The 16,401-nt window shown below is 37.5% G+C and overlaps 1 protein-coding gene across 4 annotated transcripts; it reads left to right on the top strand.

Moving 5' to 3' along the window:
• Positions 1-833: 833 nt before the first annotated feature.
• On the top strand, positions 834-4,696 carry LOC105042728 (myb family transcription factor MOF1). 4 transcript variants are annotated; one of them, XM_073256752.1, is made up of 7 exons: positions 837-1,264; positions 1,359-1,515; positions 1,651-1,727; positions 1,853-1,889; positions 2,699-2,846; positions 2,995-3,235; positions 4,331-4,695. In XM_073256752.1, exons 2-7 carry the CDS (start codon positions 1,389-1,391, stop codon positions 4,631-4,633), a joined length of 933 nt encoding a protein of 310 aa, XP_073112853.1. In that variant the 5' UTR covers positions 837-1,264; positions 1,359-1,388; the 3' UTR covers positions 4,634-4,695. The 4 variants fall into 4 exon arrangements, with proteins under 4 accessions (XP_010918329.2, XP_073112854.1, XP_073112853.1 ...); XM_010920027.4 differs by having other exon boundaries at positions 834-1,515; positions 2,705-2,846; positions 4,331-4,696; XM_073256753.1 differs by having other exon boundaries at positions 834-1,519; positions 2,705-2,846; positions 4,331-4,696.
• Positions 4,697-16,401: the final 11,705 nt, after the last annotated feature.

Raw genomic sequence — 16,401 nt, 5'->3', positions numbered from 1 at the left:
GGTACATGAGGCAGCAGGAATTTTCAGAGGCAGCCAGCCAGCTGACTGGCTTCCCATCTGAAGTTTTCAAATACACCCAAAATATGTGTTCTCCTCCTCTCTCCTTTACTTGGACCCCTTTTCTCTACCACACATCCCTATCTTAATTCTTATGGTCTCTTGGATTTTTTCAAAGGCAGGCACCGCCTTTGATTGATTTGAAAAGGCCAACTCCCCTAGAAAACACCACATGAATTATATATGTATTATGTGCCAAACCCAAGCCTTGTTTGTAGGATCATGAGGACTTGCAGTTGAAACCTCATTGCCTGCCCATAAAGTTGACATTGTGACAAGAAAGAATACAGAGGGATGAGATGGGAGACGTATATGTTTTGACCCATGCAGCTTTAAACAATAATATAGTTTGGATGCCATTCAAAACTTGTTAGAGAGATAAGAGGCCTATTATTACTTATCCGAAAGTTAGGAAAGACATAAAGGTCTCTCTTCATATATTCTATCAATTATTTTAGCGTAGTAAGTTGTAAAGAGTAATATAGTAATAGTAGTTATTTAAGTTAATAAAGTGTGGCAGAAGGGGAGTAAGAAATCGTGTGCTCAGAGATTCTATAGCCGTTTTCTTGTGATCATACCTCTAGCGTTGGCTGCCCAAATCTCTCTCCGTCTTACAACTCATATTTTCTCTCTCTATTTTTTTTGCGGTGAGTCAAAAGCTCCGCCCCACTGCAATAATTATAATTATGTCAAGAAGGTGATGATATATGATATTTTGATTTTTTTTTTTTTTTTTTTTTGTAGTTGATTTTTGAGGGGTATATCAGAAAAGCTCAGCAGAGGAATTTGTCATCGCTCCATTGTCTATAGTCCTCTTTCTCTCTCTTATCTCTGCCCAGTTCCTCTCTTTCTCCAGTCATTAACTTCTCTTAATGATGACTTCCTCTCGTGATCCGTGGCCTCCAAGTGTTGCGTTAATCCTAGACAGTTCCAACGATATTTAGAGGACCCCATGTAACAGCAACGCAAAGGTCACAGCTTCTTTCTTCGTTTCTTCTTTGTGACAAGCAACGCGTTGGAAGGCTGGGTTTTGAAAGGGTTTTAGAGGAGGAAAAGATGAGGTCTTGCGACAAAGATAGCTATAGATAAGTCCCCGGGACCGGTGGGAGTCTCTTTCACTTTGAGAAGACGCGTGAAAGAGAAGAGAAAGGAAGGTTCTTTGGGAGAAGGAACTGGATAGATTCTAGCTATTAGGACTTCCAAACAGGTTGGTTTGGTTCCTTTCCTCCCTCCTTCGTCCTAGTTCATCTACTTTACTAGATATATTTATAGTTGCTGAAGAGAATAAAGCCCATTTGAAGAAGGGGAGAGGAGGAGGAGGAGAAAGATAGATGGGAAACTGTGGAAGAAATGGAGGTGTGAGGCAGTACATCAGATCCAAGGTGCCTCGCTTGAGATGGACTCCTGATCTTCACCACTGCTTTGTTCATGCCATTGAGAAACTTGGAGGACAGGAAAGTTGGTACCTTTTCCATTGGAAACCTTTGTGCTTTGCCTTTATTTTGTTTTTTTTATGTCTTTCCTCTGTGTGTTACTTCTTATAGTTGTTACTTTTGTTGGTAATCTTATTTCTTGTTCTCTATATTATTCTAGAGGCTACACCTAAGCTTGTCCTTCAGCTGATGAATGTTAGAGGACTGACCATATCCCATGTTAAAAGTCATCTCCAGGTATGGCTATGCTGTTTTGAAACTTGGTTCAGATACATCCATGGTCATATTTTGTCCCCCTTTCTTCTTTTTTGTTTTTTTTGTTGAAAGTTTGGCTGACAAATGGATGGTATGGTATTAATCAGATGTACAGAAGCATGAGGAATGACATGGGCAGGCAAGGTATGGTCTTTCTCCCTGCTCTTCTGTCCACCAAAATTTATTTCTGCCAAAATGTTGCTTTCCTTCAAACAGAAATCCATGTCCATTTTTTAAGATTATTTATCTGATGTTAAGAAAACTATCTCCGTCAATTACCCTCCAAGTTGATGCAGTATTCATCTTTTGCCATTTGACAAGCCTTGTTGGTGGAGGTTCCTTTTTTTTAATTATTTTTTATTCTTTTTTTCTAAAATTTGTGGCTTATTTTTTTACCACTGCTGCTCCTTCATGTGACTTATGTGATGTTACTTATGAAGTTGATGCAGCATCATTTTTTTTTTTTTTTTTTTTTTTGTGGATCAGCTTTGATAGTAGAGCTTGTTTTCGAATTTTATTTATTCCTCCTTTCTATTAAGACTGTTTCTTAGCCGAAAATAGTACAGAATAAGGAGCCAGACTTTTGTTGAGCTGCACCATTTACAGTAATTCTCCTCCAACTATAAGTTGACATTTTTATTTATTTAATTGGTTCTGGTGCCTTTCAGAATGCATGAACTCCGAGCTATCAATAAAATAGCAAAAAGAAAAGGGTGTGAAGTTCAAAAAACTCATATCTTTTACATGCAATACTTGTTGAGTAGCTCGCATCTTCTTTCTTTCTTTTTGACCCTTTTTTTTCATAATAAATTCAATTTTTAATGATAAATCACCTCAGAAAACCTCAACCTTCTGTCGTCTCTAACACACATGCAGTTTCTATTCTCATGCTTCCATAACATAGAGTTGAATCTAAGAAAAGGCTTGTTCCATGCCTCAATCTTCTTGTTTAGCATCAGAATCGCAAGCAAGAAAGCACTCATGTGAAGCCAATGATGGTGGTGCTGATGAGCAAGATGATGGTAGCTCCTCCCCTCCTACAAAGCCCACCAAGGAATTCCAGTCCCAGTTCGTGTACTTTCCACACCCTCCTCTGAAAAGGTTGGCTAGCTAGCTACCTTTATCCACTTCAAATAATATCAGTCACATTAGGAACATAAAAAGATGACCCCCCATCTTCTTTTCTCCCTCACTTTTTCCTTACCTTTCGCTAATCTCTCCCCACTTCTTTTGCTTATTTTATTATCAGGGCTCGAATGGAGACACAAGCCACCTCCAAAAACTTGCAATGCAGCCAAGGAATCAGTGAGACAGTCACCTTCCCGTACTGCTTTGATGATTACATGCAAGCCATGGCTGTGGGGAGGGGAATAAAGGAGGAGGGACTCAGGTGGCAGAAAGATGCTGTGGAGACTGGCTTATTGGCAGATCACCACCCTTCCAAGCTCAAAGTGTTGGGATATATGGTGGAAGAATCTGGCCCTTTAAAGGTACAGCAAAAAGTGATAAAAGAAACCACCCTTGCACCTTGTTCTTCTTCTCCCTTTCCAGCTTTTCTCTCTCCCTCTTGAGTGTCCTCAGCACCTTTTAGGTGCCTTGTGTTCTTTTCTTCTTTCACTCTTCCAATCTTCTCCTTTGACCAACTTTTTTTTTTTTTTTTTAAGGGTCTCTAGGATTAGGTTTGATATTGAAAGATTGCATGGACCTTGGCCTTTCTAACTTTGAGAGCATGCCCCATGCATGTGCATCTAATAGTCCACTTGTACTATATCAGAAAAAAGGGAAATTTTGCAGTATTTATGTTCCATGTTTCATGACTAGAATATGTCCTCCTTTTTTCATCCTTATTTTATTAATTTGAATGCTTGACCAGCTTCTTAAACATTGTATTGCACCCTTTCTCCACACATTCCCATGTATCTCTCTGGATCAATGAGATGCAGCCATGTAGCCGCAGAGGAATAAATAGTACAGCTACAGAAGTTTATTAATTTGGCATATATTGCTGACAAAGAAGGGCTGCAATGGGCAACCCTATATTCAGATCTGTGATCTATACTCAGAAGATATTGGAATTATACCGGCTATTTGAATATATTTTTAAGATGACTGGTTGATCAAATACTATCTTCTCGACAGTTAGGTTGGTGTCACTAAAATAATGGGTAAGACTCTATGCATAATTTGATAATTATAATATGAGATTTCTTATGATTCTATTTTCTTGGCATCACGAATTAATGAGTTCAAACTTATGTCCACTTGTTAACAGATAATTGTTTACATTTGTTTATTGTTGCAATCCTAACTGATGATTAAGTAGAGAGGAAATGGTGGAATTTGGAAGACCCTACTAAGGTCCCTCTACTAGACTCTTGACTAATGCGTTGATTAGATTAATTTGAATGAGTAATTTTTGAACCTTTTGATTAAAGAACTTGTACTGTGGCTTTACTTAAGAAAAGCCTTTGAGATCTGGCATATATAACAATTCAATGCTTAATTTATATTCTTGGTTGCATGACCTGCAGAATGTTCTTCTAAAATGAGACATCAAACTCATCTTCTCTTTTTATTGACTGCAGACCGGCAAACCAAGCGACCAGAATCTTGTCTCTGCAGGGAAGCTCAAGTCTGAGGGAAGCTACAAGAATGGATGTCGATCATATGTATCCCTTTCATTCAAGGAGCGTTCGGAGGAGAGGGACGAGGTTGATGACTGCTCACTATCACTCTCCCTGTCATTGCACCCAACACAGAGGAGTAATACATCCTCAGCAAGTGAAAGCAGTGGGGCAATCTCTTCGAGACACTTCAGTGAGTGTTCAGGTTACTCTGAAGGACCAAGAATCAATTTGGATCTCTCCATGTCCTTCAGTGGTTCTTAGGTTGGACTTGTAAATCTCTTCTCTTTCCTTTTTTTCCTTTTTCTTTTGTTGTTTTTGGGGGTTGGGGGCGGGGAGGGGGGAAATTGAGTTATAGCCAGTGTTTCATTTTTTGTTGGCCTTGGTATCTTATCATCCTACCTACTACCTCCATGACACTTCATATGTACTTGGTATAATGGATGCATTAGTAAGAGCTATTAATTTAGTGTTATCAAGTAAAATACTTGTCATGCCTAGTCTTGTATGGAGGTGGCAAAAAAAAAAAAAAAAAGCCTTGCCTAGTGCTGTGAAGTACTGCATGCATTGCCACTGTTACTCATGTATTTCCAGCTGTTGGTGCTGGTCGGTATTATAAACGGTATACCGTGAATGAAGCGGATCCCCTCGGTCATTATGCACTATAAGGAGTTCCTGTCTTCCAAAAGGACAAATATTTAAAACATTGCTTCACCAAAATATTTGATTTTTGGTCTAGATTTATTTTTATATAGTTTTCCTTTTGAGTTTGAAGTCAAGAAACCTTGGTTTAAGCCGACCTTGCAATATAGAATTTTGTTTAGAAACAACTTAATTTTTGACCAGCGAAAAAATCAATCTTGTTACACCATTGGGCTACCTACTCCTTTCAGCCGGTCCCCTCCATTTAGAAGGTACCCAGTATTGATTGAGGATCCACGTGGATATGTATTTAGCCTGAAATCTTTTATATGCTCTAGAGATCTTAGATATTTATGCAAGATCAAGAGACCAAATAACTCTTTGTGAGTTTTTTTTTTAGATGAGGTCCTGATTTGCTATAATATTAGAGTGGATCCGATCCATAGCCCATGTGGACTTGGAGACATCAGATTCTTCTATAGCTTACTACGAGCTAATCAAGGCATTTGTGATAGGCTTAATTTGGGCCCTTTACTTGGCCAGGATGTCAGGATATACAAAGGGGAAGTGTGTGAGGATATGTATGGGTTTAGTCCCATATTGATCATATATTGGTGGGATTTTGGGTATGTATATAGGATCAAAAAATCCAAATAATATCATCATGGGTAGTCTTTAGGAGTGGAGTTATCAATTCTTACATTAAGGCCATAGATAAGAAATAAGGTGTTAATTTGGACATTTCAAAACATTATGTCTCACTATGTTCATATGTGACATCATGATCTATACATTTGCCAAACTATAACACATGAATTGTTACGGATATTATTGTGATAATCAATATAGACGATAAATTCTAATCCGAAAATCACATGTATAAAACAATTGGCTTAGTTGAATTATCCAAAAATAATAATATGCCTTCACCAAAATTTTTAAAAAAAAATAACAATATGCATTTTGTCAAGGAATAAAAAATGGAATTGGAAAAAATGTGCATGTTGGAATAGTTATGCCACAACTTACCTTCATTTTTGGTGGGCTACAGTTTCTGAAATAATTTTTGGCTGAGAATATTTAGTCCATTATAAAAGAAAAAGGAGGCAGAAATAATTGACCTTATGCCACAAATTACTTATGACAACGTTTCTGTGGAATAATTATGCCTGATGAGCTACTTTGACCATTGAAACAACTAGTTGCTTATACCGGCTATGTTGCAGTTAGGAGACTTGTGCCAAGCCTTATACCTGGACCAATTGATTACTTGTGGAATAATTCAAGCCAACAAGAAATGCTGCAACGAAAATTGAGAACCAAAACCCTCGGATCAGCCGGATCCTCACTCTGCAAGCACGTACAGACACCTATGGAGTCAATGTGTTCCAATTTCTGGCCTTGCACCGACCATGGACTACGACTTAAAAAACTACCTACAGACGCTGTACGCCCAATTATTTAGGATAATCCTTACATCCTTTGCCTTAATGCGGCTGCTAGCATAGAAGTTTAAATCTTAATTATTTTTAATCTGATGGTTATCAACTTTGATTGTATTTTAGAACTTGCAGCTGAAGTTAATAAAAGTTGCCAGGCAGCTCCTAACAACCTATTGGTCTGTGGAAGGACATGCATGCAAAAGAGAGTGAAAAAAGACCTTGGAGTGCAGCTTCTTTACATTCAAGGGCAGCAGCCTATCTTCATTGTTGTGCTTAGTAATGGCAAATCAATAAACCATCATACACCAAAATGGCAGTACATAGTTGCTAAGAGGCCAAATTAATCCTAACCTAGCAGAAGGTTATCCAGTTTGAAGGATCATCTTTACTATAACAATCCAAACAATGATTTGAGTGGTGGGTTGCATGCATCTATTGAGCATCATTGATTTTAGAATTGATGGTGAAAAGTTAATTTTATGGATGAGGCTTTGAACTTTCAAGGACAAATTGATGGCGGAAACAGTGATTTATTATTTAGAAGACTTTAAGGACGTTCATTCTCCAGAAGTCAGAAGTCAGATATTAGTTGGTTAGGTGTTGAAATGCTCAACTCCGTATCCTTGGTGTAAGACTTTGTGGGTTCCTCGTAACAAAAATCTTCTCTAGAAGCCCCATAATTGGGTTCTTCGTCAGATCTTTTAATTCGATGTTTGTAAACTAAGAATCTGAAAAAAATTTATAACATCTGATTGCACATGAGCAAAATGTAATTCATTTGACATACAGAAAACATAAGATGTGAATATCACAAAATAGCTCAAATAGTAAAAATTTAACAACTATGACTATTGGCACTCTATGGCATTTGTTAGCCAAATGGTGATCTTAGATTATTGGTGATCCTAATCCTAAGTTATCTGATCTTTGATGATTTAAGATTACCATATTTGGTATGCTATACTTCAAAGATTAAATATTTATGGTATCCATGAGTAACCTATTTGGTATACTATGAGAATCTAAGATTATTGACTATATCATATTAAAACTATCCTATAATTGGGTTCTTTGTTGGATCTTTTGATTCTATGTTTGTAAATTAAGAATTTGGAGGAAAAATTATGACATCTGATTTCATATAAGTAAAATGTAATTCATTTAACATGGAGAAAACATAAGATGTGAATATTACAAAAAAAGCTCAAAAAGTGAAAATTTAATAACTACGACTATTAGCACTTTAGGTGGCATTTGATAGCCAAAATGGGATCGCTATCGTGAGAAGGAGGAAGGAGAGGTCATTGGTGAGAAAGGGGCAAAGGTGGAGGGGGCCACCAGGCAAGGAGAGAGCTTACGAATGGGCTTGGAGGAGGAGAAGTGGGTGAAGAAAAAAAAGAGGATGGGAAAGGAGAGATCACCAGTAAGGAATAGATAGAGAAGAAGGGCTCATGGGTAGACTTGGAGGAAGACGATGATAAGGAGGAGAAGGAGGTGAGGAGGAAGGAGAGAAGGGCAGAAGGAGAAGAGGAAAGAGGAGGACTACCGGTGGCGATGGAGGATGAGGGGAGCAATCAGAGAGGAAGAAGGAGATGAGAAAAGAATAGTTTGATAATTTTATAAAATGATGATATATATTATGTGATGGTCACGGATATCATTCCATTAACAGAGATAAACGATAGGATTATTTTAGAATATCTTGAAAATTTGAAAAACTTGATACTTTTAAAGTTGAAAAAGTGTAAGTGAAACTGAATTAAAATTAAGAAAGTATTTCTATAATTTACCCTTACTTTTATTGATGTTAGAAGAGTCCACTTTGGAGCATTCTAAAAATAATCCAATAAAATACAAGCAATTCTATATGACTAAGATCCATATATGAGAACTACAATGATACAGATCAAAACTAAAAGTCTAACTAATAATACGTAGTATTTAACATTCTCCTCTCAAGCTAAAGCATATATACCTCCCATGTCCCAGCTTGGAACAAATAGTGCATGTCATGCTTAGCATCCTAGAGACTTTTCATGAATACCGGCAAACTGATTGCTTGTCTTAATAAATATCGTAACTATTTGCTTGTCCTCCAACTTTTCTTTGATAAAATAATCATATATTAATTTTAATGTGTTGTATTCTCTTATACAAGATAATCTGTAATATGAATTGCTACTTAGTTATTACAATACATCTTCGTTAAACTAGTAGACAAAATTTAATGTCTGATTCACGGTGGGATAAGAATGGATAGGAATGGGAATTGAAATAGATATATCCCTCTACATGTTTGGCTTGAATTGGAATCAAAATTAGGATAAGCTTTGAATACCAAGTGTGAGTTGGTATTGAATTTTAGGGGATTGGAACGTTCCTATTTCTTCCTAGAGTCAGAATGGTAATGGGAATACCTCTAATCAAACAGCTAGAATGGGAGCCGCTCATCATTCCCATTCCATAACCTAACTTCCTCTAACCAAACACACTCTCAATTCCTAGATCAAAATCTATAGCCACATAATCTCATTGCATGCCATTATTTTATACTCAGCTTCAGCACTTATCTAGCAACCAGTCCTTGCATTTTACCTTTCCATATCACTAGATTTCCAGTACCTTAGGATGGACCTTTTATGTGATAACTGCCATTAAATGTGAGGTTCAAGGAGAGGAGATAAATTGGCCAAACAAACGAATAACAACTTATAAACTTGTGTTGCTCGGGTGGAGGTAATTTGATTTCTTTAGATGCTCAATTTGCAAGGGAGCTGATGTCTTAGGCCTAGTTTGGAAATTGGATAGCCAATATCAAGATCAATCATTATTATCCCTATTAGGTATATTTTATTCCGAGATAAGATGGGATATGTGCTTTTTTTTTTTTTTTCATTTGGATGAACCTTTTCTATCCCTATCTCAAATTATATTGTACTAACAACATGGTGTTTTTGTGTGCAGGACAAAACGCTCTCATTCTTGTGGTTACTCTTTGATTGAAAGTTGTGTTTTGGATTTTTAATGAATCATGAGATGATTTTTTTTTTTAAAAAAAAATCAGATTGCTTTGATTTTTTTTTTTTTGTTAATTAGTTATAACTGTAGATTGTTAAATTTATTTAGAAGGGTACTTGTATAATCAAGTTTTGCAGGAAATGGTATGAAAGATAGGTTGGCCCTATCTAAATTTGAATTATAGAGACCATTTGCAAAAGCATTTTTAATTAGCAAGGTAAACATTTAAGAAAAGATATTCATTCATATACTCAAAATATATTCGTATCTATAATTATTCAGTTGGTGCGATGGAGGTGAATACTTAAGTTGCTGTCACGCCCCCGACCCGAGATTTGAATCGAGGGTCATGGCAACCGCCGCATACTTATAGAATACTTTTTCCATAAGCATGCAAGGCATCTCATCATGATATCTTCACAAACAGTTAAATAAATTTTTCTTCATTCAATAATCAAACATTGGTTCAAATAACAAATCAAAACTAAGTGTTCAAAAGAAAGTAACTGTCTGACAATGTCAATACTAAAAGCAAAACTAAAGGTCTTGAATCAATTCTGAGAAAATCCTAAATCAATGAGTTAACTCCATCTCTAATCGCTCTCCCAACCGAAATCCCGCATCATGCTAATTTTCTGGATCTGTAAGAAAAACATAAAACTTATCATGAGCTAAATAGCCCAGTAAGCAGTGTATACCTTTAACTGAATAATCAAGCAAATAATACTATGCATAACAATTCAATATGTAATTTCATGAAATCATATTCATATTGTCAATCATATTTAGAAGTCAATTCATCATAATTTTCAATTATGCTTTTCTTCTTAATTTCATCAATTTCTTAAATTCTTCTTACCAACCATGACTATGACCACATTATCCCTGTGGCAGGGTCATAATACCGCGTATCTGCTTGCGGTGGGCTGCGAATCATCTGGCAGCCAAGTCCTTTGGAACCGCTGGTCTAACTGACGGTTTTGTCGCTGGTCTATCTGGCGACATGTCGCTGGTCTTACTGGCGACGTAAATCCTCAGGACAGTCAATTGCCAACGTATATGCCCCCATTGGCGGGGTCCTCAACACAGTCCGGTTGTCAATTTCATATTGTCTTCCAATTCATATATTATTTTCAAGAATAATAAAATTAATTGATATTCGAGTCAAATCAATTATAATATTCTTTGAGATCATATATTATCATAATAATTGCTCAGCAAATAACATCATTCAATAAATAATTTTCTATAATTAACTTTCATCATAAATAATTCCAACAATTATTTCAATAAATAATTTCAATCACAAGCATGCATAAATTTATTTAATTTATAATATATCAGATAAATTCAGTAAAAGTAAATACTACTTACCTCAAAAGAAAGTCCAAACTAAAAATTCTAGGGATCTCGAAAATCTTTCTCAGAACCTGATACGTCAAATATCATATTTTAAATCAAAATTTCATCAAATTAAAAATAACTAATTTATTAAAAATCTAATGTCTCCATTAGGATCAATTCGTCGACAGCATCCCGATTTTCGAATTAACCCATGGACACCCTAATTTTTTTTTTATTTTTATTGCTAATTTTTTTTTAATAATAAATTAATTCCATAAATCCTATGATCTAGAGAGAGAAAGAGAGAGAGAGAGAGAGCAAAGAGAGTTTCTCTCTCTCAGCCCCTTTTTTTTTCTTTTCTTTTTCTTCTTTTTCTTTTCTTTTTCTTCTTTTTCTTTTCTTTTTCTTCTTTTTCTTCTTTTCTTCTTTTTTTCTTCTTCTTCTTCCCGCGCCGGAACAGAGGACTCTTGTCCTCAGGCCTCAATCGGCCATTCGGGCCGTGGCTGCCACGGCGGAGGCCGGCGGCCGACGGGCCATCTCCCCCGATCACGAAGGAAACAGGGCCGGCGGTCAATCCCGATCGCCGGCGCCGGAGATTTCAAAAAAAAGAGACTCAAAAACAGAATCTCTTTCCCGTCGGTAGATCGGCGACATTCGTCGCCGGCAGCCATGCATAGGAGCATGGGAGGAAGGAGAAGAAGGAGAGGAGGAAGAGAGGAACTTACCTCAGCCTCTTGGGACCTCGTCGGAGAGAAAACACGGCGAGAACCCAACTGTGCCCGCGGCTCTTCTTCGGAAAAATCGGAGAGAAAAAGAGGGGAAAAGAGTCGATGGATCGATTCTAAAGAGAGGGGGTCTTCTTATAGGAACTCCTAGGACTCCGAGGGGTCTTAGGAGTTCGATTCTTGCTCGGATTTAGCCGGAGAAGGAGACTCCTATCGGGAGTCTTCTTTCCGGTTCTGAATTCCTCTGTTTCCTATTTTTTTTTTTTTTTCCGTTTTGGGCTTTGTGGGCTGTAAGGATTTGGGCTATAACATTCTTCACCCCTAAAAAGAAATTTCGTCCTCGAAATTTTTTCATACATGTAGTCTCGAAGAGCTGGGGATATTTTTGCTTCATTTCTTCCTCTAGCTCTCAAGTAGCTTCTCTTTCTGAATGTCGACTCCACTGTACCTTGACATAAGGAATGTTGCGACGTCTCAGCACCTGTTCTTTACGGTCTACGATCCGTATCGGGTATTCTTCATATGTTAGATCCTTCCTGACTTATACTGGTTCAAGTTCCACGATGTGACTTGGATCTGGTAAATATTTCTTTAACATAGAAACATGAAAAACATTATGTACTCCTGCAAGTGAAGGGGGTAAGGCAAGTCGATAAGCCACCTCACCAATTTTTTCCAAAATCTCAAACGGACCCACATATCTGGGATTCAATTTGCCACGAATGCCAAATCTTGAGATTCCTTTTGAAGGAGATACTTTGAGAAATACATGGTCCCGACTTGAAATTCTAATTTTCGTCTCCTGTTGTCTGCATAACTTTTCTGTCTGCTTTGTGCTGTCCGAAGTCGTTCTTTAATTAATTGAATCTTCTCGACTGCTTGTTGAACAAGTTCAGGACCCAATATTCTTCGCTCACCGACATCATCCCAGTGAATCGGTGATCGACATCTTCTATCATATAAAGCTTCGTAAGGTGCCATACCAATGCTAGCCTGATAACTGTTATTGTAAGCGAACTCAATCAAAGGTAGATGCTCATCCCATGAACTTTTCATATCCAAAATACAGGTTCTCAACATATCTTCTAAGATCTGAATAGTTCTCTCTGACTGACCATCAGTCTGTGGATGAAAAGCTGTACTGAAGTTCAATTTTGTTCCTAATGCCTTGTGTAAGCTCTTCCAAAACTGTGATACAAATCTGGTGTCTCTATCCGATACGATGGTCACTGGAATTCCATGTAATCTTACAATTTCTTTCATATATAACTTTACTAGTCGTTCCAAGGTAAATCCAACTCTAATTGGAAGAAAGTGTGCAGACTTTGTCAATCGGTCCACAATCACCCAGGCTGCATCATTTTTACTGGGAGTCTTTGGTAGTCCAGTTACAAAATCCATAGTGATATGTTCCCACTTTCAAACTGGAATATCAAGAGGTTGAAGTAGTCCCGCAGGTCTCTGATGTTCAGCTTTAACTTGTTGACACACCAAACATTGAGCCACGAATTGAGCGATCTCTCTCTTCATATTATTCCACCAGTATATTTCTTTTAAGTCTCTATACATCTTGGTACCTCCCGGATGAACTGTATAACCGGTCTGATGTGCTTCCTGAAGTATTTCATGCTTGAGTGCTGAATCATTGGGTATGCAAATCCTGTTTTCGAACCTTAACGAACCGTCTTCATGTATCTTGAATTCAGATTGAACACCAGCTTCCACTGAATTTCTTATTTTTATTAGTTGTGGATCATCATTCTGGGCAACTGAAATTCTTTCAATGAGTGCTGGCTGAACCCTCATGTTGGCTAACCGTACTGTTGAGTCATATATTCGGATGTCTAATTCTAATTTTCTTATATCCTTTAACAATTGACTTTTGTGTGTGATTAAAACTGCCATATTTCCCACAGATTTTCTACTAAGGGCATCAGCAACAACATTAGCTTTTCTCGGATGATAATTGATTGTTAAATCATAATCCTTTAATAGTTCTAACCACCTTCTCTGTCTCATGTTTAATTCTTTCTGTGTAAAAATATACTTCAAGCTCTTATGATCTGTAAACACTTCACACTGCACACCGTATAAGTGATGCCTCCAAATTTTTAGGGCAAAAATCACTGCAGCTAATTCCAAATCATGTGTCGGATAATTTTGTTCATATGGTTTCAGTTGTCTTGAGGCATAGGCTACTACCTTACCATGTTGCATCAATACACATCCGAGTCCCTTTTTAGATGCATCACTATATATTGTAAAACCTTCATCTCCTGTTGGTATAGTAAGGATAGGGGCTGACACTAATCGTTGCTTTAATTCTTGAAAACTCTGTTCACAATCTTCAGACCACTCGAATTTAACCCCTTTTTGAGTAAGACGAGTCAAAGGTGCAGCTATGCGAGAAAATCCTTCTACAAATCGTCTGTAATATCCTGCCATTCTCAGAAAACTTCGAATCTCAGAAATATTTGTAGGTCTGTTCCACTGCATCACAGCTTCCATTTTTGCTAGATCCACAGAAATTTAATCTTTAGATACGATGTGTCCTAAAAAGGCTATTTTGTCCAACCAAAATTCACATTTCTTAAATTTGGCATAAAATTTTTCTTTCCTCAATATTTGTAGTACCCACCGTAAATGTTCTTCATGCTCCAATTTACTACTTGAATATATCAAGATATCATCAATAAATACGACAACAAATTTATCAAGATAAGATCTGAATATTCTGTTCATTAAATCCATATAGGCTGCTGGAGCATTGGTTAACCCAAAAGGCATCACTAAAAATTCATAATGTCCATAACGAGTTCTAAATGCCGTCTTTGGTATGTCCTCTGTTTTAATTTTTAACTGATGATACCCTGAACGAAGATCAATTTTAGAAAAGACTTGTGCACCTTGCAGCTGATCAAACAAATCATCAATTCGAGGTAGAGGATACTTATTTCTAATAGTATTTTTATTCAACTCTCTATAGTCGATACAGAGTCTCATACTACCATCTTTCTTCTTCACAAATAAGACTGGAGCTCCCCAAGGAGATACACTAGGCCTTATAAAATCTTTATCCAATAAATCTTGTAATTGATCTTTTAACTCCTTTAATTCCATAGGGGCCATTCTGTAAGGAGCTTTAAAAATCGGATTGATATTAGGTGCCAACTCAATAGTAAATTCAAGTTCTCTATCTGGGGGTAGTCCGACTAAATCATCAATGAATACATCCGAAAATTCATTTACGATAGGAATATCCTGTAACTTCAATTCATCATATTCTTTATTCTTTATTGATACTAGGTAACCTCTACATCCCTTTCTTATCATCTGTCTAGCTTGTTCAGGTGAAATAATACGTGGAGGGGTGGTTCCTGTACTTCCATCAAAACTAAAAGTTAATTCTCCCGGTATGTGAAAATTCACTCTCTTTCCATGACAATCCACAGAGGCATGATATGTAGCCAGCCAATCCATTCCTAGAATGACATCGAAATCCTGCATATCCAGGACCACCAAATCTGTCGGTAATTCTCTTTCTCCTATCTTAATACTACAGGACTTGCACACACTTTCGGTACTCAAAATATCACCTACTGGTGTCTCAACATATAATTTGGTTTCCATGGGTTCACAACCTATATCATGCTGTCTAATAAAAGTAGTGGATATAAAGGAGTGTGTAGCACCAGAATCAAACAAAACTGAAGCATGAATACCAGATACAGAAATGGTACCTGTCACCACAGCATTGGAGGCCTGAGCATCTTGTTGTGTGAGGGCATAGATTCTTCCTTGAGTTTTCGGCCTTTGACCTCCGTCCTTTGCTTGTGTTGATCTATTTTCGTCCATCTGCGGGCAATCTGCAATCTTGTGTCCTTTCTGGCCACATCTAAAATACGAACCAGTATTCCATGGGCAATTAGAAGTCTCATGCTCTCTTCGGCCACATCTCAAACATTTAGCTGTCTCATTCTCATGATTCTTATCAGTTGCTGGCTTCTTTGCTGGAACCTTATTGTTCTGGTTTCGTCCTTGAGTTCCACTAAATCTATTTCTCTTGTTCTGATTCCGTTCACGCTCCGCATGAGCTTCATTAGCTTCTCTCTCAATTATTAGAGCTTTGTTCACAACTGAGGCATAGGTATTTAGCTCATAGGGTACAACCTGTCTCCTGATTTCTGTCTTCAGTCCCATTTCAAATTTATGTACTCTGTCTTGCTTAATTTCAACTAGTCTCGGAACAAATTTGGCTAACTCCGTGAATTTGACTTCATATTCTGCAACGGATCTGTTACCCTGTCTCAGGTGAATGAACTCTTGTTCTTTCTGTATTCTAACACTTCGGAGAAAATACTTGTCAAAGAATTCATCTCAAAATCTCTCCCAAGTGAGTGGTATCCCATCGTGCTCATATTTTTGTTCCAGTATACGCCACCAGTTGTATGCCTTGCCTTGTAACAGATATGCTATATAACGGATCTTCTCTTCATCTTGGCATTCTTGCACGGCGAAGGCCTTCTCCATTTCCATAATCCAGTTATCTGCTTCTTGTGGCTCGATGGTCCCTTTGAAGGCTGGAGGGACTAGCTTCTTAAATTCGACGATATTGTTTCTTTGCATCGGATGTTCTCCATGTCCAGGTGCCGGTGGAAAATGCTGATGTGGCTGTGCATGTTGTTGTTGAAGTAACTGTTGTTGTGTTTGAACTACTCCGATCAGAGTTTGCATTAGTTGAGTCATGTTCGGCTCCTGTGCTGTCGGAGTATTTCTGGTAGGATCATGGATTCCCTTCTGCTGAGTTGTATCGCTGTTTAATTGGGGAGTTTTATCGCCAAGTGGATTTGATGTCCCTCCT

The sequence above is a fragment of the Elaeis guineensis genome, chromosome 4 (assembly GCF_000442705.2).
Source record: "Elaeis guineensis isolate ETL-2024a chromosome 4, EG11, whole genome shotgun sequence".
Classification (NCBI taxonomy): Eukaryota; Viridiplantae; Streptophyta; class Magnoliopsida; order Arecales; family Arecaceae; genus Elaeis; species Elaeis guineensis.
This window is presented reverse-complemented; position numbering and strand designations above follow the sequence as displayed.